The 27,682-nt window shown below is 40.6% G+C and overlaps 2 protein-coding genes across 3 annotated transcripts in view; both read left to right on the top strand.

The window, feature by feature from the left end:
* The window catches only part of LOC134212175 (facilitated trehalose transporter Tret1-like), a 218,183-nt gene extending 205,849 nt beyond the window's left edge, over positions 1-12,334 (top strand). For both annotated transcript variants that reach the window (XM_062689794.1, XM_062689795.1), the window contains exons 3-7: positions 751-983; positions 1,065-1,195; positions 1,258-1,450; positions 11,237-11,384; positions 11,465-12,334. In XM_062689794.1, coding sequence (XP_062545778.1) covers positions 751-983; positions 1,065-1,195; positions 1,258-1,450; positions 11,237-11,384; positions 11,465-12,138 — 1,379 coding nt within the window. In that variant the 3' untranslated portion in view covers positions 12,139-12,334. The remainder of the gene's footprint in view (positions 1-750; positions 984-1,064; positions 1,196-1,257; positions 1,451-11,236; positions 11,385-11,464) is intronic.
* Positions 12,335-12,679: 345 nt separating this feature from the next.
* LOC134216276 (facilitated trehalose transporter Tret1-like) lies at positions 12,680-26,859 on the top strand. The gene is made up of 7 exons (XM_062695208.1): positions 12,680-12,834; positions 25,043-25,275; positions 25,405-25,535; positions 25,632-25,966; positions 26,033-26,247; positions 26,314-26,514; positions 26,569-26,859. The coding sequence occupies exons 1-7, from the start codon at positions 12,777-12,779 to the stop codon at positions 26,800-26,802; spliced, it is 1,407 nt and encodes a 468-aa protein (XP_062551192.1). The 5' UTR covers positions 12,680-12,776; the 3' UTR covers positions 26,803-26,859.
* Positions 26,860-27,682: the final 823 nt, after the last annotated feature.

Raw genomic sequence — 27,682 nt, 5'->3', positions numbered from 1 at the left:
GGGTTATTATGGAGATGTAGAGATATATTCGGTGGCAACAAATATTGTACCCTAACATTTCGATTCTTTTCAAACTGACTGTAAAAACTTGACTTGCGCTGAAAAGTGCTCGTCGACATGCTCGTAGTGCAATGAACCACCAATTCTGTTCAATCACAAGGTAGCAGCATTTATGGTTATCATCGTCAAATAAAATTTTATCTGGAAATAAAACCTCAAAATCCTGCTGTTGTTACCTATATTCCCAACTCATACGAAAACGGTTTATCAATCTGCAGAGAAGCTTTTTCGTTAAAGTTGATAAAAATTGTATCTGTTGAAATAAGGATAAAGTATTTTATGTCTGTTTTTTCACAACGCCATATCACTATGAACATTTGCAAAATTTTGCTGATCTCATTCATTTCCAAACGTTTGGGAGATCTTGCCTCGCCTTATCATCAGGATGCTTATCGCTTTTTTCAAACAGAATGAATGTCAGTAAACAAGTTTTTATATTTCGCTGGGTAGACTGAACTAGAGTAACCCTTGAACGTAATTTCAATTGACCATGGACTTTATTTACCCGTTGTACTTAAGCCACATGTGATCAATTAAGGTAGAGAATTCCACTTCAATTATGACAACTGACTCAAATAGTGATCCTAGATATAGTTTTTGTTGCCCACAGTACTTACCCAACCTATTTTCTATCCAAATTCGAAGTAAGTCTAAAACTTGTTATTCTTTCTTGTCTATTCTTTCATGTAGCAAACCTCGCGACACTGATTTACGGATTGTCCGTCGGGTGGCTGTCCCCGAACTTGGAGCTGCTGCTGTCCAGTGCCACACCGCTCAGTTCCGGTCCGATCAACGCTTCCGAAGCTGGCTGGATCGGCTCGATCGGCACGGTGGGATGCGTCCTCGCTGTGCTCATCTGCGGATGGGTGGCCGAAATCGCCGGCCGGAAAGCCGCCCTCATGCTGATTGGTGTGACGCAGTTGGTCAGTAATTCAATTTTTGAATATTGGAATAAATTATAGCTAGAATTTATTTTTCATTTTGTTTTCGATTTGCTTTAACAGGCCAGCTGGGTCATGGTGATCTTTGCCTCTAACCTAAACATGATCTACACGTTTAGGATTTTGGGCGGTTTCGCCGGAGGAGGCACGCTCTCCGTTATTCCTCTATTCGTGTCAGAAATCTCGGAGGATAAGTACGTATTCTGGGGAACAATGAATATTCATCGATTCTCACTGCTTTTCGTATCATTCGCAGAATTCGTGGAAGCCTGGGAGCTGTTTTATCCATCACTTGCAATATAGGCATATTGTTAGGTTTTATCCTATGTTACTATTTAGATTACTATACAGTCACTTACATAGCGTTAACGTGCTGCATTTTATACTCCATTGGGTGTATGTTCCTACCTGAATCTCCGCAATATTTGTTTACGAAGGAAAAGAAAGATGTAAGTATATTTTATGGATTGCTACACTTTTATTTAATACGAGCCAAGCAGCTATAAATATAACAAGAAGCTAGCAAATGAAATTGCGTGTAATATTTGAACACAATTTTTGAAGCGTCTTAATTTTTTTTCAAGCATCGATAAACGAGTTATTTTTAAGGAAATTTCCTGAAACTCATATCTGTTGGATCAGTTCAATTTGCATTACTAACGTATGAAAATGCTCATTTTTTCGCATATCCGTTAATATGCGGTTGGAAAATTATTCTGGGGTTACGTAAGACCTGAAAAGGTTCAAAAATGGAAAATTTCGAATTGCTATCTGTGACGCTTGTTCTGCGGTAATATGCGCGGCTACAAAGCAAGACTGTGGTAAGACCATGCTGAAGGTGACTGGGTTCGATTCCCGGTCCAGGAAATTTCCGGGTTGGAATTGTTTTCGACTTTCCTTCTTTTAATCAAATGATGAAGTATCAATAACAAAACACAATTACCGTGTAGACCAATTGGTTTTATAATTTTCCGATTGTAAAAACAACTAAAAATCAAAGTGGCAATTCCGAGCAAGGACGGGTACATACAACTATTGATATAAAACTCATTGTTTGTATTGACCGATTTCAACCAAATTAGGAACACACATTCTTTTCCTTAAGGAGACGACGATTAAGGACGATTTTTAGGATTTATCTTAAGAGGATGATCTTTGGAAAAGGGGGAGGGTGTGAGGGAGGGAAGTTGTTTAGTTATCGATCAACTTAGTGTAGCTTATTTATTTATTTATTTATTCAGACTAAGGCCGAAGTGGCCTGTGCGGTATATAAGAGTCTTCTCCATTCGGCTCGGTCCATGGCTATACACGTCGCCAACCACGTAGTCTACGGAGGGTCCGCAAGTCATCTTCCACCTGATCGATCCACCTTGCCCGCTGCGCACCTCGCCTTCTTGTGCCCGTCGGATTGTTGTCGAGAACCATTTTCACCGGATTACTGTCCGACATTCTGGCTACGTGCCCGGCCCACCGCAGTCGTCCGATTTTCGCGGTGTGAACGATGGATGGTTCTCCCAACAGCTGATGCAACTCGTGGTTCATTCGCCTCCTCCACGTACTGTCCGCCATCTGCACCCCACCATAGATGGTACGCAACACTTTCCTTTCAAAAACTCCAAATGCGCGTTGGTCCTCCACGAGCATCGTCCAGGTCTCGTGTCCGTAGAGGACTACCGGTCTAATGAGCGTTTTGTAGATTGGCAGTTTGGTACGGCGATACTCTATTCGATCGGAGTGTTTTGCGGAGTTCAAAGTACGCACGATTTCCAGCCACTATGCGTCTCCGAATTTCGCTGCTGGTATCATTTTCGGCAGTCACCAGTGCACTATGGGGAATCAGGTGGCCGAAAATAAAAAAATCGACTTTCTCTGATTCGTAATTCAAGTTGACCTACTAAATGCTAATGCTTTGGAGCATTAAACCCCTGCATATCAGCTCTCTAAGCCATATGGTTATCAAGATATAGGCATTAGAGCCAGACACTTTTTAGTTCTTGAAAAATCAATGCATTATTCAACTGTCAATATCTTCGGCTACAGTAGCTCTTTTCCAACTCTTTAAAAAGTTTCTGAAAGCTTGTTTCATGGACTTGTGAAGAACGGGTTAGTTATGGGAAAATAGGTAGTGAATTATCCGAAAATGACCGGAAGAAAAAAAAAAAAAAAAAAGTTTCATACAAAAAAAGTTTCTCAAAGTTTCGCTTAGCGACTACCACTACGACTTTCTTTGGACCTCCCAGAAGGCATTAAAACAAATTCCAGCTGCTTATGGCTGCAAATCTGCGATTCCGATCACTTTTTCGAAAAAAAGTCATTAATTTTGAAACATTAATGTAATTATTCTCATAATACACGGCAGACTGTGATGGGCTGGATACAAATCCCATGCGTATGACAAAAGAGCATCAAGAACAGTTAAAATAGAGATAGTAGATAACACGAAAAGTGTCGTAGGCTTCGTGGTAGGCCGTGTACACGATAGCTTATGCAGCTATATGATACTCCATTTGGCGTAGGCTCGCCAAGAGGAGGCAACTCATTATCTATCAAGTATCAAGCAAATAAATATGAAAAAAAAAAAAATATACTCTTGAGGGTTACGAAAATACTCTAGGCTTCATTTGAAATTATTTCATAAAAAGTAAAATTTTGATATTAATTAAAATCCAATATGTGAATACAAGAAGCAAAAATGTCTGTACCTAAGGACATCTTTCGATAATTATTGGTATAGTAAAGTTCTAAATTACATAACTGGTACGTCATCTATGCAAAATTGCCCAATTTGTAAAGCCACTCCAAATGTAATGACAAGCCTAGAGGTATTATTTTTTTTAAAGAAATACTTGTACATTTTTAAAAACTGTTTTGTTTTTCAAATATTCTAGGAGTTTGAAAAAGGATATACACCAGAGATAGGGACACTTATTTATGAAATATCTCCATTACATGCATGGATGCGATTTTTCGAGTGCCTTCTTCACATATCTTATTGAATGGATTTTAAAAAGTGGCAGGTATCAAAGATATTAAAGGAAGCGTACTTGAAGAGAAAACAACTTATACAGAAAAGGCTTTATGATAGCTTTGGTGTGAGGGTCGACCAGCCAAGGCAAGGTGGAGCAGGATCAAGTACAACTGGAAACATTTGTCGACGAGCGTTTTCGAATCCAAATCTGTTAAGTGAAGCATTAAATGTCAACGAAGAGCTAATTCACCGGTTCTGGAACATTCTGATCGCGATAAACTGCCAAGAGCCAATCAATCCTGAAAAGCTAGACAGTTATTGTAAAGCAACCTACCGGTTATATTTGCAGCTGTATGATTGGTATAAAATTCCTGCTACGGTGCATAAAGTCCTTGCCCATGCTGGGGATATACGTATGTAGATGCAATGGCCTGAATTTGACGGAGTCCTTGTGCAACTTAGAACATCTGTACAACTCAATTCACATAAAAACAGTATACAATTTTCTAGTTTGAACTCTACAGGTCTGCGCTGCAATAAAATACACATCTATAGACTGCTGTGTACATGAGACATTCGTAGATAAAAGGGATATATTCCATAGAGATCAAAGGTCTGTATTCCAGGGAGTTTGGAGACCTTAGAAGTAATAACGACCTGCAAAACAAGTATTTCACATCTTTTAGACAATAATCTACGATATAAGTGTAAAATATTGCAGAAATGAAATGAACATATTTTCGGCCACCTACTTGTATGGAGCCGCCCCATAGTGCAGTGAGCCCAAGTACACAAATTCTTCTACCACCTCAATTTCGTCACCACCGATGCAAACTCGCGGTGGGTGGCTCACATTGTCGTCTCTTGAACCTCTTCCTATCATGTACTTTGTCTTCGACGTGTTGATGACTAGTCCGATCCACTTGGCTTCCTTCTTCAGTCTGATGTAGGCTTCCTCCATCTTCTCAAAGTTACGTGCCATAATATCTATGTCGTCGGCGAAGCCAAATAGCTGGACGGACTTATTGAAAATTGTTCCACTCGTGTTAATCTCTGCTCTTCGTATTACCCCTTCCAAAGCGATGTTGAATAGCAGACACGAAAGACCATCACCTTACCGTAACCCTCTGCGGGTTTCGAAGGGACTCGAGAATGCCCCTGAAACTCGATCTACGCACATCACCCGATCCATCGTCGCTTTGATCAACCGTGTCAGTTTATCCGGAAATCCGTTTTCGTGCATTAGCTGCCATAGCTGGTCCCGATCGATTGTATCATATGCGGCTTTGAAGTCGATGAATAGATGATGTGTGGGCACGTTGTATTCGCGGCACTGCAATACTTGGCGAATGGCGAACACCTGGTCCGTGGTGGAGCGTTTGCCCATAAAACCCGCCTGGTACTGCCCCACAAACTCCCTTGCAATTGGTGCTAGTCGACGGCATACAATTTGGGAGAGTACCTTGTAGGCGGCGTTCAGCAATGTGATTGCGCGGTAGTTGCTACAATCCAGCTTATCGCCCTTTTTGTAGATGGGACACACGACACCTTCCATCCACTCCTGCGGCAAAACTTCCTCCTCTTAAATCTTGGTAATGACCTAGTGCAGCGCTCTAGCCAGTGCCTCACCACCGTGTTTAAATAGCTCTCCTGGTAGTTGGTCAACCCCAGGTACTTTGTTGTTCTTCAGCCGGCCAATCTCCTCCTGGATTTCCTGGAGATCCGGAGCCGGTAAATGGAGTTTTGTCTGTTCCGCGCTTGTTTATATCGTGCCTCGTTCGCCCTCGTGCGGTGTTGCAGTAATCTCGCCCATGCTGCATTCTTCTCTTCCACTAACTACTCACATTCGCCGTCATACCAGTCGTTTCTCTGATCCGGGGGCACCGTGCCAAGTGCAGCGGTTGCGGTGCTTCCAATGGCGGATCGAATATCTCTCCAGCCATCTTCAAGCGACGCTGCGCCTAGCTGCGCTTCCGTTGGAAGTGCCACTTCCAGCTGCTGCGCGTATTCTTGGGCTAGTCGACTTCGACGCGTGTTGTACACCGTCGAGAGTTTTGAGCGCAGGCATACTGCAACGAGGTAGTGGTCGGATTCAATATTGGCACTGCGGTAAGTGCGGACGTTCGTGATGTCGGAGAAGAATTTACCGTCGATTAGAACGTGTTCGATTTGGTTTTCCGTTTCTTGGTTAGGTGATCACCATGTGGACTTGTGGATATTTGTGGGGAAAGAAGGTGCTTCGGACTACCATTCCGCGGGAGGCTGCAAAGTTTATGCATCGTTGGCCGTTGTCATTCGATACGGTGTGCAGACTATTCGATCCGACTACCGGTCTATACATTTCCTTCCTACCTGTGCGTTCATGTCACCGATGACGATTTTGACGTCCCGCAGTGGGCATCCATTGTATGTCTGCTCCAGCTGTGCATAGAACGCTTCTTTCTCGTCGTCGGGTCTCCCTTCGTGTTCGTTCCCAGCTCGTTGGTGGTGCCACAGCTTTGATAGAAGGTAGTCACTCGATGTCCGCTTTTCCACACTTTCTGTACTGTACAGCAAATCTCCTGCAGCGCCACGACGTCGAAGTTGCGGGGATGTAATTCATCGTAGATCATCCTGTCGCAACCTGCGAAACCTAGCGACTTGCAATTCCATGTTCCGAGCTTCCCATCGTGATCCTTTATTCGTCGCCTAGGTCGTTGCCGATTGTATCGAGTCGTATTATCTTCTATGTCGTTCGTAATGGTTGTTTTTAAAGGCGGCTTATTGGGCCTGCGCAAACCTCGGAGGGACGTCGTGTCAGGGCTGTTTAGCGTCCCACCTAAAACCAGGACTTGGGCTTGTGCGCTTTGAGCGGCACACGGTCGCTTTGGTGGGGCCGACTTGCGGATACATGCAGCTTTTTATAGAGATTTAACAGGGCCCACTGTCAAACCGCACCACATCCTAGGCAAGCCCCACAACTCGCAGATGGCCTGAGGAGGGATCGTCAAGCCCTTTGACATAGTCCCTGCTGCCCACAGTTAGTGTAGCTTCTGTACCCTTGAGCCGATTTCAACCAAATGTGGAACACACATTCTTTATCTTAAAGAGACGACGATAGAGGAGGGGGGGACTAAATGATCTTGAGATAATTGGAAAGGTGTATGGGAGAAGTGTGGTTTAGTTTTCGATCAACTCAGTGTAACTCTTGAACCCGTTGGACGATTTCAACCAAATGTGGAACACATTCTCTGTCCAAGGAAGGCAATATTAGACTGTGTAGAAGTGTCATAGAGGAAAGGGAGGGATGGCATTCTCTAAAATGAATAGTTTTGTCGATTTAAACCAAATTTAGAACCAAGGATGTTATCGATCATTTGTTAATTCGCGATCGATCATTTAGTAGTTTGTCAATAACTCATTCCAGAAGCTGAATTTCAAAATGTGTAGTATGGTGGACTTCTAGTGCGAAGGTTTTTCTACAACTCTGCCTAATGATAACAAAATTCCAATCATTTAGTTTAAGTTACTGCAACTAGCGCTATAACTCCGTTATTAGTTGAATTCTTACAACGAACCATTAGGCAGAGTTGTAGAAAAACCTTCGCACTAGAAGTCCACCATACAACACATTTTGAAATTCAGCTTCTGGAATGAGTTATTGACAAACTACTAAATGATCGATAACATAGAACACACATGTTCTATCCAAAGGAAATGATCATAGAGAAGTTGGGATCGTCATTTGGAATGCGGGAAGTTATTGGAGATAGTTATTGTTTTGAAAACGAACAATTCAATATAACTTTTGAACGCTTACTTCTGAATAACTTAACCGTATTCCACCAATATTGGGACACATGTTCTCTATCCTTAGCAGACGATTAAAGGTGTGGTGGTACGGTTATTGGGTAAAGGGCAAAGTGGGTGAGTGGTGTAGAGTACGTGTTAATGCATGAGTATGTTGAGCATAATGACGTTACACATAATTTACGTAACGCAAAATGGACGAGGTTCTTTGAGATTCTACAATTCCTCGAAAACTATTTGCCAGAATTACTCAAAAATAAAATTTATCCGGAAATAACATTTCATCATCGAAATAACATTTTCCCGGACAAAGGGTTTTTTGGGGGCGCGGGCCACGCTACGTGTAATTTATTAATAATCTGGCCGAATAGTAAAGGTAGAGAACGAAAACCAGAAGAAGAAAAAAGGTAATGGAAAGTACTAAACTCGTCTTAGACAGTTGAACTAGAAGAACTTTTGAAAAAAGATTAAGGTACACTGGGGGAAGTGGAAAAAGGGGGTAAGTGTAAAAATCGACTCAAAAAATTGGAATTGTACATACTTTACAGTTTTTACCACATCATAACATTATGCAAGAATATACTTTGATGCTCACACTAATACTATGTTGAAATTTGTATAATACATACACTAACACGGTTAACGCATAAACTGTAGTTTTAGGTTTCGCGAAAAGTTGATTTTTGCATTCATAAAATCAATTCTTATTTACACCAATTGTCCTTTTTTCAAGTGAATCTATATCACAGGTGACCGTTACAATACAATTAAACTAATTCCATTCAATTGGTAGTGGTTTCCCAACAAACATTCACTAGTTTAACTAACATCAGTGTGATGATTCAGTTCAGCACTGTGTTGAATTATGTCTGTACTATTTCTTATCGCAACTTCTGTTCAGGCTTTGTTCACACAATTTTGGAGAATTTATACAGCTACAACATCTCATTTTGAAAAACAATTTTATTACCTGATTCGTGAAACGTTCAATAAGCATTTTACTTAGCCTTAATTCAGCTACATGTAAATTCTTCGAAAATAATAACGCATTGAAAGTAACATGATCAAGATCTCAATTGAACGTATTTCAATTGCTATTTCCATATAATCATTTTAAAATTTTCCTAAATCGGGTCTCGAACTGCTGACATTTGATCATCCGCCGGTAAAGTTGCCATCCGCGCCATCCTTGATTTGTAAGTTATGGCTTACTCAATGCAAAACATAAATAATCGTATGGCTGAATATGAATCATAATTGGACTCTTAATCAACAAGTCAATCTGTCAAACTACAGTTTGTTAATTACTGTACAAGATTTTTATTTCAACCATTGTTCAGCCAGTCATAACCAGTCATAAGTCGAGTCAAGTACGAGACACTGAAGACGGCCTTACTGTTGAGGTCGAAATACGTATCTGTCAAGATACAATTAAGTGGTGGAATTCAATGGGATGGTATAAACTCGTCTTATGACAGGCAGTCATAACCATTCAACACTGGGAAAAATATAAGAAAATAATGTCAAAACGATTAAATAAAATTCGTCTCCAATGATGGGGTTTATGAAAATTTAATGAATTTATGTTCGACCTTTCTCGGATACTCTGAATAACAACTTGCGATATTATTCTGCCACCAATACCACACATGCAATATGGTCGATTTTTTTTATGAATTTGTTTGTGTTCGTTTCCTTTTCAACTTTACAAAAACTGCATGAATTTTCTTCATTGCACAAGCAATTTTGTTCGTTATAATCTCCAACAGCTTTATCCTATATCAGAAATTAATTATGTATCACGAAACAATTATGCATTGCCCGTGAATACAAAAAGCCTGAGTGTTCTTGACAATGAATCCAACGGTGTCTTGAAAATAAATTATTATTTTCCTATTCAAATATCATCACGATCATACCATCACGATTTTCTTTCAAACGGAAAAAGCATAAACTATTATGATGTTTTCTCCCACTGTGCGATAGATCCGGTAAAGGTGAAATCCAATGGTAAAGAAGGACAACGGTTAAGAAGGATGTCTAATGCTTGCTTATTAATCTACTATTCAAACTCAATTCGACAAACCTCTTAGAGAATCACATCATAGTCGAACAGAGAATTTTGAAAATCATTAGTTCAGCACATTGATGAACTTCCCCAATGTGCTGAAATTTGATAAAACTAAAACGTTAGTTCGACCTTAAATAAAGGTGGTAAACAAATAAATAGGTCAAGCCGAATATTAGTTGGATAAAATGCTTAGATGAAATCTGTATAGCGAATTATTCAGCATCCATTTTATTCAGCTATGAAGATTACAAATAAACAATAATTCAACTTAGATGCTTATTTGTAGCTTGTCGTTGTTTGTTGGGTTGTACCAAGAAAGCAAATAATTCAAAGATTTTACACTTACCCCAGGTATCAAACACTGCGGGGGAAGTGGATAATGCTCTAATTACGCAATTTGTTTTCTTCCCTCTAGGGTTTATTTCGATAGCTGTAAATCTTAATATATTCCTTCTTTGTTATCATTGTGATTCCAGTGGTAATTGGACTAATATAAATGAGAAAATGCCTGATTAATCCACCTATCGGTATTGATGCCTTTCACATGTTTTACATATGAAAAAAAAATGTATAAGGAAGTTAAAAATATCACTGATAGGTAAATATATTGCATAATTCACATTAATTTTTATTCATAACAAGTTTCGCCGTTGAATGCAATTTTTTTGCGAACAAATTGGTTAAGGACAAGAGCTTAAGAGTAGCTGATAATTTTGTACGTGCTTTGCGCACACACATACATACAAATTCGCACATACAGACATCATCTCAGTTCGTTAAAATAAGTTGATTAGTTTATAACCCTGTAAGTCCCATTTTTCCTTTAAAAAAATCATCTTTGGGGCGAACATATAGATTTTACCTACACTTAGTGTTCGAAGGCAAAACCAGCCCTCCCCTAGCTATTATGAGAATTCCTTGAGGAGCTATTCCGTTAAGATGATGAAATTATTCCACAAAAGATACTCAGAGCAATTATCGTATTGATTTTAGTTATATGTAACTACTCATCACTATGGAAGGTCAAGGTAACATGGGTTTTCCACTTACCCCATCCCACTAGGGTAAGTGGAAAAACAACTCCTAATTTTAAAATCTATTTCCATAAATTTCAAGCAGCCAAAATGGTATGAATTATCGCACAGTTGGTGCAAAATCGACTGTTTTTGATAGCCCATTTTGATTGAACGCATTTAGATCATTTAAACTGGTTTTACACTAATTTAAACATGAACTATCGATTTTTCCTTTTCCACTTCCCCCAGTGTACCTTATAAGAAATAAGAGGAACAAATCAACATCTCTAACAAACGGTTTTATTTCAGTCAAATATCATCCCATCAGTCCATCCTGAACAAATCACTCATATTTATGATTATTTCTTATTTCTTATCTCCGCTTTCACAGCGAGCGATCAAGTCGCTGCGCTTCTACAGAGGAGAAGCCGATAACGAGTCATCTAAATTTATCTCGGAGGTTGCCAGATTCAAGGAGATGCGCAACAACGCCCCGAAGGACTCAACCAGAAGAGTGCAATTACATATTAAAGATTTGTGTGAGTATGATCTTCTTATTATTTCTTAATTTTAATCACAATATAATCAAAAAAATATTCTTCCTTTTCTCTCCTTGCAGTGAATAAATCAACACTGAAAGGCATTTTAATTTGTGTCATAGTGATGATGTTCCATCCGATGTCCGGGTCGGTACCGCTCATCACCTTTACCGATAGCATTTTCCGCGAGTCAGGTTCGGACCTTCCGCCGGCCACTTGCGCCATGATCGTGGCCGCCATCCAGCTGGTCGGTTCGTACGTGTCCTCGGTGACGGTGGACAACGTCGGCCGGAAGGTGCTTCTCATTACCTCAGCGCTGGGCTGTGCAATTTGCTCCGCTACGATGGGAACCTATACATTCCTGAACGTGAGCGGGGTCGACCTGAGCTACTTCAAGTGGATCCCGGTGACCACCCTGTCCGGTCTGGTGTTCATCACCGCGATCGGTATCGCCATAGTGCCGTTTATCATCATGCCGGAAGTCCTGGAACCGCGGGTGCGCGGATTCGTCATGACTTGGTGTTTGCTCGAGTTTCACGCGCTCGCCTTCCTAGTGGTGAAGTTTTTCCCAACCGTGGTCGCGAAGCTCGGTCTCCACGCGGTCATGTGGTTCTTCTCGTGCTGCTGCGTCGCGTCGGCACTCTTTGTGATATTCTATGTGCCAGAAACAAAAGGTAAGAGCTTTGAAGAAATCACCGAGTCGCTGGACTCTGAGAAGAAAGCAGTACCAAAGCAGAGCACCTTGGACGTTTAAATGTGCTATACAAATCGAGTCAAAACAACATACAAAACAATAACGAACAAAAAGGTTACAACATAATGCTGTAAAATATACAATAAACAAAACGGCAACTACGCGCATGACAAGTTCAAATGCTAGGTTAAAATTGTTTTAAGCTTTAATTTTTATGTGTAAAATTTATTACGTTAATAAATGTAAGTCATTTTTATATACCCTTTTGTCGATGATCCACCCACGTCAGAATTTAACATTTTATCACAGCCCCTAGCAACGGTTCATTGTCGGGATAAATATTATTTTAATCTCGTATTATCTCTACTAAAGAGATAAAATTCATCTTGCTCGGTCTTCCAGTTCGTATTAGCCCCACTGATGGGCAGGGTGTCTGTGTGATTTGGATTGAGGAAAATTTGACTCTTAAGTAGTTAAAAATAGATTAGTAATTGTTAAACCTAATTATTGTTATAAGTATGAAGTTCAGCTTTGACAGAAAAAAGCATTAATTCTAGAAACGTTTCCTTGTTTTTCCCAACGTATCCTAAATCTCATGTCAATTTCATTTTTATCACATTTCATCATTTATTTTTTTAAATTATTATTATAGTTTATATTTTATGTCCTGAAAGAAGTTGGAACCCGAAAAACTCGTAATGGTTCTGGAGTTTTTATCGAAGCGATACTGGAAGCAACTTATCGCCATCAATGCCGGTAATTATTGATAATATTCTTGATATAAATGATTTATGATAATGTCCTTTAGTACAATAAATGAATAAATTAACAGTAGATCTAAAGAACAAAAAGTTTAATAATGAGTTCTATTTTATCATTATTATACTTTAACAACCAAAAATCAAATGCAGGACATCTGTTCTTTCCTTAAGGTGAAACTGTCCAGAATCCAAATAAATTGTACCTCGCGTTTTAGAGGCACCAATCTCGATAAAGAAGCATCGAATAACTGTCATATTTTTATTTTGCCCTTAATGCGTCGCAGCAAGCGTAGAATAAAAATATGACAGGTATTCGTTTCTTCAATATTGATAGTGGTGCCCTTGAATATGCGAGGTGGATCCAAATTGTATTCAGGAAAACTCGTCCTTAATAAAACAGATTCTCCTGAAACTATTTTTACGTTTTGTAAATTTAAAACAGCAACTAATCGACCATTTTGAAAATCTTGTTTATGCCTTTCTCGCACATACAACAAAGCTGTTTGTTATTTTAACTTCTAATGGTACATGTTCTATAACAACCTCTGTTATAAGAAAATGCTGCAACAAAATAACAAGTTCTGAAATAAATCTGTTATCATCTACTGGTAGGGAAAGTATAACGGTTAAGAACAATAATAAATGATTTTGTTCTCGCAAGCAGGTAAGGAGTGCATGCGCAGTGCAGCAAACACAAATAGCATGCAAATGAATCTCAAATGTTCTCTAATCCTATACTACATTGAATGATTATTCTGAACACTAAATAAATACAATATGCTCAAGGTTTTCTAAAACGTTCTCCAGTTCAGCCCACGGTATCTATCAGATCAACCAAGGCTTTCGCAATGTCCTCATCATCGGTTCGGGTTTGAACCCAAAACGATTCAATAAGCATATGATCCTAAGTCCACATTTTTTATTATTCAATAATTATTATTCAATTCGGGATCGCTTGACTGTGGATATACAACAGAAAAGCACATGTGACGATTGGATAAATCAAGCATTCGAAAGATATTCAATTCGCAAAATAGAGCTAACCGCAGTGGAGGTTGGTACTCGGATTCTGATGGCTTTTCCGCAAACGTGACCTTTAAGTGGTCTTGTTGTGTAGGGGTTATCACGCCTACCTAGAGAGTAGAGAGTAGAAGGTTGAGGGTTCGAGTCCCTCCAAGACACGTGGATTCTTTTTCGCAAATTTCATATCAATTTGCCCCATTTCGAAACATGTGCTGTGCATAAGCACAGCCAAGATATTTAACAAAAAAATGATTTTCGTACGGCCGAGCTGCCGAATAATATGCAATTAATTATAGATTATGTGTCTGCGAGTTGTACTCCCGGAATTACTTCTCAAACATGGCAGTAAGCGGCTGTATAAAGTCCTGCACCATATTATGTCGAAAATATGGGAAGACGAGCAATTACCTGCTAGCTGGTTGAACGGTCAAATTTGTCCAATCTTTTAAAAAAGGAGACAGACTAGAGTGCACCAATTAATTACCGAGGAATAACCCACCTTAATTCGGCGTACAAAATTATGTCCCATTTGATCCGTCGTTGATCGGCCCTCACGAAAACCTGCCTGGTGGTGTGCCCATGAAAACGCAAACTTCTAAATCTGGATTCCATGAGGATTGTCCATAAAGCAAACTCTTTTGACGTAAACTATGTCTAAGGGAGGACGGGTCGTTTGGCCGAAACTCATTCGGTCGAAAGCCATTTGGCCGAATATACCATTTGGCCGAACAGACTATTAGGCCGAAAATAATTTGGCCGAAAGGGTCATTTGGGCGAAAGGGTCGTTTGACCGGAAGGGTCATTTGGCCGAAAGGGTCATTAGGCCGAAAGGGTAATTTGGCCGAAAGGGTTCTTTGGACGAAAGGATCATTTGGCCCAGAGGGTCATTAGGCCGAAAGGGTCGTTTGACTGAAAGAGTCATTTGGCCGAAAAGCTCATTTTGCGCTTCTCACTTTTTACAGCGAGAGGTGATAAATAAGGAGTGAGCAGTGAGACTTCGCACTACTCACTTTATTACTCACACTACGTGAGACCTGAGTAGTGGGGAGTGAGTAGTGAAACGTCTCACTACTCATTTCACGCTTCTGACTTTTTACAGTGAGAAGAGAAAAATGAAGAGTGAGAAGTGAGACGTCTCTCTTCTTATTCCTAATTTCTCACTTTTCAAATAACCTATTTGGCCAAATGACCCTTTCGGCCAAATGACCCTTTCGGCCAAATGACCCTTTCGGCCCAATGACCCTTTCAGCCAAATTACCCTTTCGGCTTAATGACCCTTTCGGCCCAATTACCCTAATGACCCTTTCGGCCAAACGACCCTTTCGGCTCAATGACCCTTCCGGCTAAACGACCTTTTCGGTCAAACGCTCTTTTCGGCCAGATGATCCTTTTTGGCCAAATGACCCTTTCGGCCAAATGATCCCTTTTGACCAAATGACCCCTTCGGCCAAAAGACTTTCAGCCTAATGGTTTGTTCAGTCTAGTGGCATTCGGCCAAATGGCTTTCGGCCGAATGGGTTTCAGCTAAACGACCCTTCCCCGTCTAAGTAGATGGCTACAGGGTGTAAAATGGAATTTTCCTTATTCCAGACCGTCACGAAATTATGAGAGATTTCAAACACTAATAGAGTCTTTATCTTTCAATGGATTTTCGAGACTTTCTTAACAATCGATTCGAAAATTCTCCAGTAATTTGTCAAATCCATTGGAATTATCGATTATCAACGCTGGACTATTGGAAAATTTTGAGTTTGGATTCCGTGAGGAGCGCTTTTACAATCACTAACAGCAACCAAACATTAGCCGAAGCTAGCGAGAAAATTTTACTTGTTGTTGCTAATGGCTACTGGTTGATTTTTCATAAAAGAATAGACGCCATCGTTACGTCCCCTCGATGATTTTGATTTTTCAAGAGAATTTACTTTCTCCCATGTATCATTTATGGCCCTGACTTTTGATCATGCGGCTTTCCAATGACTAGCTCAACAAAAACCAACTAATAGTCCGGATCTTGCGAGAAAATTGCACTCGAGTCCTGCTGATGCTGACGCCGATGACCACACGACGATTTCCATTAAAAACGTTGCACACGTCATCGTTAACACACGTCCTTATGGAATCCAAGTTTTCGGGGCCCACGACTCGATACAGAAGCAACGCACAACTGTCGTTTTTATTATTTCAACGCACAACAAAAATGACAGTTGTGCGCCACCTCAGTATCGAGTCGTGTGCCCCCGAAAACGCGAGCATTTTGAAACTTGGATTCCGTGAGGAGTGTCCTTAAAGTTGAATTTTCTGCCACAACCATTAGCATTGAGCAATTCGCACAAAATCATTATTCGTGATGAAATAAAACCAAATATACTGTACTTCGTTCATCAGAACTGCTTCAATGTTCAATGCCAATATCAATCCAACATATCCAAACACGATCTCAGAGCCTTTAAAGAGAATTTGTCGCCGGCACGGAGCGATCCGTCGTAAAAAGCACGTCAATTTACCTTTCTTATTATAATTGCGCCCCACGTTGGGCGCCATTTTGTAGCCGGCACGGAGCGATCCGTCCTTAAAAGCACGTGGCTTAAGCGCCACTCCATTAAGGAGACCACGGCCCAAGTTAATTTGCCCGGATGAGACTCCCAAAGGGCGAGTCCATTTATTTTCCAGATAGGATTTACGGATCGTTCCAACTGGCTACGAACTAAATCTTGCCGAACGGTATCACCCTAATTATCGCAGCATGCTTTACAGCCACGATGCCACTCAGAGAGACGGTGAGAGCCCACCACACCTAATACACTCTAAGTGTGAGTGCGCCTATCATCATCGGTCGACTCTCTCGGTTCATCTATTCGTCTCCCACAAAGTTGGAAGCAAAACAACATACTCAGTCAAACTCAACACATAGAGGACGAAACCGAAAACTACAACAGACCGGAATGACGTTAAACACAATTAATTAATAGCTAGGGACGGCATAATCAAAGCTTTATTTACATGAATGGAACAGTTTATTTGCTTACATTACTGAAGATACACATACTCATGGGAGGGGGGGTAGTGTGTGTGAGATCGCATTAGTTTATGTGTTGGTGTTCGTTCTATTGCCTATATCTAGCTTGTGTGCGGTTTTCTCTATCCTATCTTCTACTCTCTGGTGCTCTGTGCTTTTACATGTTATGTGACGTCACGGATTATCGAAAGTTCAGTTTCTCGTCATTCTGCGCTCCGGGTATTAGGTGGGAATTTATGTGTTGGCGAAAATGGGCTCACGCACGCTTTTCACTGATGACGACAGACTTGAGCGGTTGGTGGGCTTTCCACTCCAACTCGCGATTTCTTGATTGTGCTTTAATAGCACTTTCACGGGTCCTCAGTCTAAGACTGGCAAAAAATATCCCTCCGCGGCGCCCTCCTCGGACGCCGCACTCCATGCAAAAAAGACTTGGATTGGAGACTCACCGATTCGATGCGACTTACTACAGTCGATGACCTACGGGGTAGGGTCGATGCTCCTGGCGATCGCTGCTCAATGAAGCGATGGCGGTTGCTTGCTTTGCCGGCAGTTGGATTAACCGGCTGGTGGACTTCGTCCACGTGGAAGTCCCCAGAGCTCCCTTAGACCGGTATGGTGACGGACCAGTCTACTTCCGACGGGTAGTCGGTGGTCGGGAATTTTCCGTCCGTTGGGGGAACAGGTATCGCGCTTGGGCGCGTGGAAATTCTGCGGGTGAGAAACCCAAGCCAATATGGCTAGACGAACAAATAAGCACAGGCACAACTAGCACACTTAGAGCACGATGGATTACCTTCTATCTTGGCTTTGATTTCCACTATCGCACACAATTTCACACCACACACTTAACTTTAACCTACTGTTGAACGAACAATTATTTAATTAATCAATTACATTTAACGTCACTAATAGGACCTACTTTGGCAAACGAAACACTAACTAACAAACGCGAACACTTCTAGCTTTACGAAAAGTCACGGACGAAATGATCGAGTCTGTGAATCCTCAGATTAAGGAAGGTGGGACTCGGACACAACCGGAAGTACGTCATTTCCGACCCTTTGTGTACAGTCGTGACTTTGTCGGCACGCTTGATAACTTGACAAGATAGTCGCGCTGCTATCCCTTTCCCACCTTATCCAGAAAACAAATGGCCTTGGCCTTGGAGAGCTAGGCTGATTGATAGTGCCCGTTTGGATACATCAAGGGACAAATATGTACAGTTTATTGGCGATTGAAAGACGGAAATGCTTACAATCTACCTTAATTATAATAAACTTTATACAAAATTATTTACACTTTTCCTGACTGCTACAAATTCATTTTAAAATAGCCCCGAAAATCATTTTGAACTCCCCCAGGAATTCATTCTGAATTGCCCCAGGAATTCATTCTGGATTGCTCCAGGAATTCATTCTTAATTGCCCCAGGAATTCATTCTGAATTGCTTCATAAATAAATTCTGAATTGCCCCAGGAATTAATTCTGAATTCCCCTAGGAATTCATTCTCAATTGCCCCAGGAATTCATTCTGAACTCCCTCAGAAATTCATTCTGAGTTTCCCCAGAAATTCATTCTGAATTGCCCCAGGAATTCATTCTGAATTGCCCCAGGAATTCATTTTGAATTGCCCCAGGAGTTCATTCTGAATTGCCCCCAGAAATTCATTCTGAATACCCCCAAAAATTCATTCTGAATTCCCCCAGAAATTCATTCTGAATTCCTCCAGGAATTCATTCTAAATTCCTCCAGGAATTCATTCTAAATTCCTCTAGGAATTCTTTCTGAATTCTTGAAGGAATTCATTCTCAACTGCCCCAGGAATTCATTCTGAATTCTCACAGAAATACTGAATTGTCCCAGGAATTCATTCTGAATTCCCCCAGGAATTCATTCTGAATTTCCCCAAGAATACATTTTGAATTCCCTCAGGAATTCATTCTTTATTCCCCTAGGAATTCATTCTCAACTGCCCCAGGAATTCATTCTGAATTCTCACAGAAATACATTCTGAATTCCCCCAGAAATTCATTCTGAATTCCCCCAGGAATTCATTCTCAATTCCCCAGAAATTCATTCTGAATTCCCCCAAGAATTCATTCTGAATTGCTTTAAAAATTCATTCTGAATTCCCCAGGAATTCATTCTGAATTCTCACAGAAATACATTCTGAATTCCCCCAGAAATTCATTCTGAATTGCCCCAGAAATTCATTCTGAATTCCTCCAGAAATTCATTTTAAATTCCTCTAGGAAATCATTCTGAATTCTTCCAGGAATTCATTCTGAATTGCCCCAGGAATTCATTCTGAATTCCCCCAGGAATTTATTCTCAATTCCCCAGGAATTCATTCTGAATTGCCCCAGGAATTCATTCTGAATTCCCCCAGGAATTCATTCTCAATTCCCCAGAAATTCATTCTGAATTCCCCCAAGAATTCATTTTGAATTGCCCCAAGAATTCATTTTGAATTGCCCCAAGAATTCATTCTGAATTCCCCCAGGAATTCATCCTGAATTCCCCCAGGAATTCATCCTGAATTCCCCCAGGAATTCATCCTGAATTCCAGGAATTCATCCTGAATTCTCTCAGGAATTCATCCTGAATTCCCCCAGGAATTCATCCTGAATTCCCCCAGGAATTCATCCTGAATTCCCCCAGGAATTCATCCTGAATTCCCCCAGGAATTCATTCTGAATTCCCCCAGGAATTCATTCTGAATTCACCCGGGAATTCATTCTGATTTCTCCCAGGAATTAATTTTGAATTCTCCCAGGAATTCATTCTGAATTCCTCCAGGAATTCATTCTGAATTCCTCAAGGAATTCATTCTGCATTCCCCCAGGAATTCATTTTGAATTCTCCCAAGAATTCATTCTGAATTCCCCCAGGAATTCATTCTGAATTCCCCCAGGAATTCATTCTGAATTCCCCCAGGAATTCATTCTGAATTCCCCCAGGAATTCATTCTGAATTCCCCCAGGAATTCATTCTGAATTCCCCAGGAATTCATTCTGAATTCCCCAGGAATTCATTCTGAATTCCCCAGGAATTCATTCTGAATTCCCAGGAATTCATTCTGAATTTCCCAGGAATTCATTCTGAATTCCCCAGGAATTCATTCTGAATTCCCCAGGAATTCATTCTGAATTCCCCAGGAATTCATTCTGAATTCCCAGGAATTCATTCTGAATTCCCCAGGAATTCATTCTGAATTCCTCCAGGAATTCATTCTGAATTCCTCCAGGAATTCATGCTAAATTCCCCTAGGAATTCATTCTGAATTCCTCCAGGAATTCATTCTGAATTCCTCAAGGAATTCATTCTGATGTCCTCCAGGAATTCATTCTGAATTCCTTTCAGGAATTCATTCTGAATTCCCCCAGGAATTCATTCTGAATTCCCCCAGGAATTCATTCTGAATTCCCCCAGGAATTCATTCTGAATTCCCCCAGGAATTCATTCTGAATTCCCCCAGGAATTCATTCTGAATTCCCCCGGGAATTCATTCTGAATTCCCCCAGGAATTTATTTTGAATTCTCCCAGGAATTCATTCTGAATTCCCCCAGGAATTCATTCTGAATTCCCCCAGGAATTCATTCTGAATTCCCCCAGGAATTCATTCTGAATTCCCCCAGGAATTCATTCTGAATTCCTCCAGAAATTCATTCTGAATTCCCTCAGAAATTCATTCTGAATTCCCCCAGGAATTCATTTTAAATTCCTGGAGGAATTCATTCTGGATTGTTCCAGGAATTCATTCTGAATTGCCCCAGAAATTCATTCTGAATTGCCCCAGGAATTCATTCTGAATTGCCCCAGGAATTCATTCTGAATTCCCCCAGAAATTCATTCTCAATTCCCCAGGAATTCATTTTGACTTCCTCCAGGAATTCATTCCCCCTGGAATTAATTCTGATTTCCACCAGGAATTCACTCTGATTTCTCTCAGGAATTCATTCTGAATTCACCCAGGAATTTATTCTGAATTCCCCCAGGAATTCATTCTGAATTCCCCCAGAAATTCATTCTGAATTCCCCCAGGAATTCATTCTGAATTCCCCCAGGAATTCATTCTGAATTCCTCCAGGAATTCATTTTGAATTACTCCAGGAATTCATTCTGAATTCCCCCAGGAATTCATTCTGAATTCCCCCAGGAATTCATTCTGAATTCCCCCAGGAATTCATCCTGAATTCCCCCAGGAATTCATTCTGAATTCCCCCAGGAATTCATTCTGAATTCCCCCAGGAATTCATTCTGAATTCCCCCAGGAATTCATTCTGAATTCTCCCAGGAATTCATTTTGAATTCTCCCAGGAATTCATTCTGAATTCTCCCAGGAATTCATTCTGAATTCCTCAAGGAATTCATTCTGAATTCCTCAAGGAATTCATTCTGAATTCCCCCAGGAATTCATTCTGCATTCCCCCAGGAATTCATTCTGCATTCCCCCAGGAATTCATTCTGAATTGCCCCAGGAATTCATTCTGAATTCCCCCAGGAATTCATTCTGAATTCACCCAGGAATTCATTCTGAATTCACCCGGGAATTCATTCTGAATTCTCCCAGGAATTCATTTTGAATTCTCCCAGGAATTCATTTTGAATTCTCCCAGGAATTCATTCTAAATTCTCCCAGGAATTCATTCTGAATTCCTCAAGGAATTCATTCTGCATTCCCCCAGGAATTCATTCTGAATTCTCCCAGGAATTCTTTCTGAATTCCCCCAGGAATTCATTCTGAATTCCCCCAGGAATTCATTCTGAATTCCCCTAGGAATTCATTCTGAATTCTCCCAGGAATTCATTCTGAATTCCCCCAGGAATTCATTCTGAATTCCCCAAGGAATTCATTCTGCATTCCCCCAAGAATTCATTCTGAATTCCCCCAGGTATTCATTCTGAATTCCCCCAGGAATTCATTCTGAACTCCCCCAGGAATTCATTCTGAATTCTCCAAGGAATTCATTCTGCATTCCCCCAAGAATTCATTCTGAATTCCCCCAGGTATTCATTCTGAATTCCCCCAGTAATTCATTCAGAACTCCCCCAGGAATTCATTCCGAATTCCAGGAATTCCCCAGGGGTTTTTTTTTGTATTCCCTCAAAAATTCGTTCTGAATTCCTGCAGGAATTTGTTCAGAATTCCCCCAGGCATGAGTTATTCAAAGAATTCCTGGATGAGCTGCTGGAGTAACTCCAAGATAAGCTACTGGAAAGACACAAAGATAATTTTTTTAAGAAACCAAGTTCCTTAATCCATTAATTACCAAATTCCTAAGTTTCTTAATTCCCAAATTACTTAACTTCCAAATTCCTAAGTTCATGAATTTCTGAATCCCTAATTTCATGAATTACTAAATTCCCAATATTTCTAAATTTCGAAAATCGTTTATTCCCAAGTTCCTGAACTTTCAAATTCCTAAATTTAGGGTCGTACGCTATTCCTATGTTCCTATGCTTTTAAATTTCTGATTCCTAAATAAATTCCCATATTGCGAAATAATTCCTAAATTCCTAATTTAAAACAGATTTTACGATCGTGAATTTGATTGATTTGTTTATCGGCTATGGAAGGTCTGTCTAGGCGTGATGGTTTCCCCCAACCAGGACGTTAAGCAAGAAGATTCACGAATCGTTTGTATGCTATTCAATGGATGGTTTTTATGCCTCCTTTTCACATTCTGTCGCTTCATATTTGTCCGCATCCTAGCGAACGGCTTTCAATCTGTTGATTTTTAAATAGGGGGAAAGACGGCTTTGGCAGGTTTTGTTCTATTATTGGCAGGGGGGTTTTTGTCGACCAAATTTTATGAAATTTGGCCACAATATTCTTTGATATGCAAAGAATGTTTAGGCCAAATTTGAGCCTAAACAGTCATAAAAAACCCCCTGCCAATAATAGAATAAAACCTGCCAAAGCCGTCATTCCCCCTAATTACTTTCGATTATCTACTCCCGCATACTTTCCCAAGCGATACACGTGCTGCCCAAAAGCGTATGTGACTCAAATGCAATCAAATTTAGTCACATTTAGTCAAATTATGTAATTTGTCTGGATTGTGCTGTTAGGGTTGAGTAGGACTGACCAGGGTTCCCAGAAATCGCTCTCAAAAGATAACGAACAACGATAAAAGAGAGACAAAAACCTCTTCAGATCATAACAAGCCACGAAAACAAAACTATCGCACTTGTATACAAGTTAAAAAAAACTGATTCGGATAGGCGGCCCCCACCGATGGGGTTCAATAAAACGCTTTGTTCTCGCTCATTTCATGTTGGGGACCATATTTTTTCGCACAGCTGTGTAAAACAAGTTTAAATGCATCATCAGAATCGGTGCCCCCCGCAATTGGGGCTAATTGAAAGAAGTTCATCATGGGTTGTAGCCCCCCGAAGCAGTTCATTATCGTAACAGCTACCGAAAAACGTCTCTCACGGTATGCTACCTATCGAGAGTGTATATACTAGAGTGGGGCGCAGTTGTATGGAAAAACGCAAACTTCGTCCAATCAAGTGAGATCAAGGTTTTTCTGAATCGTTTTAGGACCCCAATCAACTGTGCAAAATATGGGCTCGATTGGTTGCAACCTCGCATGCCGCATCGCGTTTTAAATTTACATGAAGATTAGTATGGGAAAACGTACTTTTTAACATTTTTGCTTTTAGCGGCTTCAATTTATCATCAATCACGTGACTCAATACGTTAGCAAATAGTCTGGAAGATGCCGAAAGACTTTGCCGAAGAAGGTACGTATCTGGAAGGTCTACCAAAAATGTTATTACGTTTCGAAAATTGATTGTTCAAACCATATGCAAGAAATCAATGCTTCTGCCAGCACTACCGGACAACCTATGGTCATAGAAGGGTAAAACTCATCTTCCTTCTTGTCGGATTTTTTTTCTTTGTGAATTAATTCCGGATAGCTCGCATTAGCGCAATAGTTCTATAAGATCAATTATTTTGAAATAACATTCAGTTAAATTATTGGTCTACGTAGTACGGCAGTGCTGGCAGAATAAACGATTTTTCGCATATGGTTTGAACACTCAATGTTCGAAGCATTATAACTTTTTTCGTGGACGTTCCAGCAACGTGCCTTCTTCAGCAAAGTTTTTCGGCATCCTTTGGGTTATACTTTAACGCAATGTGCCATTTGGTTTACGATGAACTGAAACCTCTAGTAGTAGAAATGCAAAAATACACGTTCTCCCATACTAATTTCCATACAAACTTCAAACGCGATGCGGAAAGCGAGGAAGCAACCAATCGGTCCCAAATTCTGCACAGTTGTTCAGGACCCAGAATGGCTTCGATAAACCATTGATTTGAAAAAATGACCATGACGCCCCACTCTAGTATATACAGACATGATAAGTGAGAGATTTGCTTCTCCTCTGGATTCAAACCCTGGGACTAACCGATAAAGCCGATAAATAAATCAATCTAAATCCTAAAATAAATTTCTAAATCCGTAATTCCTAAATTCTTAAATTTGATATATTGTCATTACTTGTCACTGATGGTTCAGATTGCGGTTTTCAGCCAAGCCAGCGCACTTCCGCAACGATCGAAATTCCTATCCCCCCAGAGACCATAATCTAATCAACTGCACAAACCATCCAACCCCGGTTTTTTTCGTTTAAAAATAAATTTAGCTCATTTTTTACAAATTGCATTTTTAGAAACATAAAATGTTTGATGGTTTCAATTCGAACGGCTTTCATATAAGCAGTGCGGTACGATATGCAAGCTACATAATGCGACTGTGTTTGTGACATAATGGAAGTGTTGCAAAAAGCGTGAAACGTAACATTCCTGCTGGTTCTCAGCGGGCAATGCATGGATTTACAATCTGTTGTCACTAACAAAGTCCTGATGTCCTATAGATTATAACTGGAAAGAATCATGACAATTGTACTAAAAACAACTGGGATATATCGGGGCAAAGTTGCCGTTCCACGCTTTCTGCAGGGGTTGGTATTTACAGAAGTAACCGATTTTACACATCAAATAGGTACTGAACTATTCTAAATATGCATTCTCATTTCAGCACATGTCTCACTAAACTATTTTGATTCGCTGCAATCGTCATGAAATGTATTTCCATCCACTAATCGCGAGTAATTTTCTTTCTCCTGCTGCGTGAACCAAGTCCACATCGTAAGTATTGGCTATGGCGTAACGGTAGGATGGACGGCACCAATAATCCCGCTGCTCCAGTCCGCCCACTCACCGTTCCCGGGGGACCCAATTACCGTGGAGCAAGTGTCCTGGGTGGGGTCGTGCTTCTCCATCGGTGGCATGTCCGGGACACTTCTTTACGCCCTAATTCATACCTATTTTGGGAAGAAGACAGGTCTCCTGATGCTGGCGATTCCTCACCTCGTACGTACCAACCGCGAAGTGTGGCGACCCGTTCTCTTTGGCTGTAGAGTGAAATCCCCGCCAAATTGAGCTGTCAGCATCAATTTCCCTGTTATTGCTATTATTAATATTATTATTTTATCTGGGCAGATTCTTTGGAGCCTATTGTGGATGGGCGACAACGTGTACTACGTCTACATAGCAAGGTATTTGGGAGGCCTTACCGGAGGAGGAATTTTCGTCATAGTACCGTTGTATGTAGCAGATATCGTCGATAGAAGGTGGGCGCACGGTGCTTTGCTCTGTCGGCACAATTTCACACTCGATTTATTGTTTTTTTTTTTCATCTCGTCTGTTCGTTTGTTGGGATTTCACAGGATTCGAGGGTCACTCGGTTCGTTAACGATGCTGCACATAAACTTTGGTCTGTTGGCATCGTACACCGCTGGCAACTACCTTCCGTACTATTTCATACCGAAAATCATGCTCTGCCTGCCGATTGCCTTCCTCGCATTGGTTTGTTTACTGCCGGAAACACCGTACTGTTTACTGCGGAAAGGAAAGGTCGTTGAGGCGGAAAAGTCACTCATGTTCTATCGCAACATACCGGACGTGACGCGGAAAACTCTATCCTTTGAGTATGAGTTCGAAAGTCTCAAAACATTCATTTTGACCGAGGCCAACAAGGATAAGTTATCGGTGGCAGATTTCAGTACGTGAACTTTGAAACTGAACTTGTTGATGGATTATTATTGACAAAATATGATTTGGATTGTAGCTACACCGGCAGCCATCAGGGGGCTTTTCATCTCTATCTTTGTTATGGCTTTAAACCAGTTCTGTGGCATCTTTGCTATAGTGACCTACGCCGGAAACATCCTGGAAGCATGTAACACCAGCTTGGACACCAAATATGTGCTTATACTGATTGCATTAATTAACATCTGTGGCAACATAACTTCGTTCATTGTCGTTGATATGGCCGGCAGGAAGGTAATTATATCAGCAATCTTCCCTTGGAATAAACGTTGGCTATTGAACTAAGCTTTATTTTGCCAGACGTTTCTGCTAATTTCCACAATTGGAGTAGGAATATCTCTGGGTATCCTGGGGCTGCACTCGTATTTCTCCTACAATGAGGACGGCATCGCAAACAATTCTTGGGTTCCAGTACTGGCGCTGCTGGCGTTCATCTACTCAGCCGGATTGGGCATCACAAATATGGTTGGATTCATCATTCCGGAAGTTTTACCAGCAAAGGTAAGAAGCAATTATTAAGCCTGTGATGTTTGATTTATTGTTTGGTGGTTGCAGATCCGTAGCATAGGGAGTACAATCAGTGTGGGAATGCTGTGCTTCTTTGCCTTCGTTGTATTGAAAGTGTACCCGATTTTGCTGGAAAGAATAAACGTCCACGGAACAGTGTGGATTTCTTGCGGCGTATGTGCAATATCAATTTTAATAATAATATTCATAATGCCGGAAACAAAAGGGAAGAACCTTATTGATGAGGATGCCGAAAAGAAACCGAGAAGGAATGCTTATTAGACAATGCGTATGGCACAATGAAAAAAATGAAAATGAATTATAATAGTAATGATTCAAACCGTTCTTCTCCATCCTTTATGAAAGAAATTTAATAAAATACAGTGCTGACCAGTGTTGTAAAATATCATTGGCATTCATATTAGACCTGTGCGCCGGTCATATCATCGGCGGCGGCGGCGTGGTGGTCACTTTTGCCCCGGCGGCGGCGGCGTCACGGCGGCGGCGGCGTCACGGCGGCGCGCCGTTGACTTTTATCGGCGGCGGCGGCGGCGGCGTGAACCGGCGTGGATGAAAAAATCAATTTTACCGTAATTTTTGGATTAACGCGGTTTTGATTCACACCGTAGGAATCGCCCGTATAGAAACCAACTTCAGTGGATTAAAAATGCAATATTCTGCGTTTACCGATCATCAAACATCACAGTCAAAATAGCGATACTTATCTGATTTCAAAATGATATTTGAATTACCACTATTTTGTTATCCTTTGATTTTGATTAATCAAATTTTAACAATAAATCCTGCTTCACTTTTTCGTGACCCCCAAGTGTTAAGAATTAGATTTCGGTGTCATAGAACAAATTGGTAATAACTGTTATTTCCAATTTAGGATGTAGATACACTTCAGTCGTTTTGATCTCAAAATAACTAAGTTTCAGACTAATATTTTCCTGAAATTTGCCTAAATATGCCAACAAAGCTCTTGGTGGAGTTTCTGAAAGAATTTCTGGAGGAAACTATGATTTTTTTTCAAGTTCCGTCTCAGTAAATTTCATTAGGAATTCCTTCGTAAAATCCTATGACAATGTCTGCAGAATTTTTCTATTTTAGAAAGAATAATCCATTCAGCTTCTCTTTGGGAAATTCCTTTATTAAAACA

This window comes from Armigeres subalbatus, chromosome 2 (genome assembly GCF_024139115.2).
Source record: "Armigeres subalbatus isolate Guangzhou_Male chromosome 2, GZ_Asu_2, whole genome shotgun sequence".
Classification (NCBI taxonomy): domain Eukaryota; kingdom Metazoa; phylum Arthropoda; class Insecta; order Diptera; family Culicidae; genus Armigeres; species Armigeres subalbatus.
The sequence above is the reverse complement of the archived record's forward strand: the minus strand, read 5'-3'. Positions and strand labels throughout refer to the sequence as shown.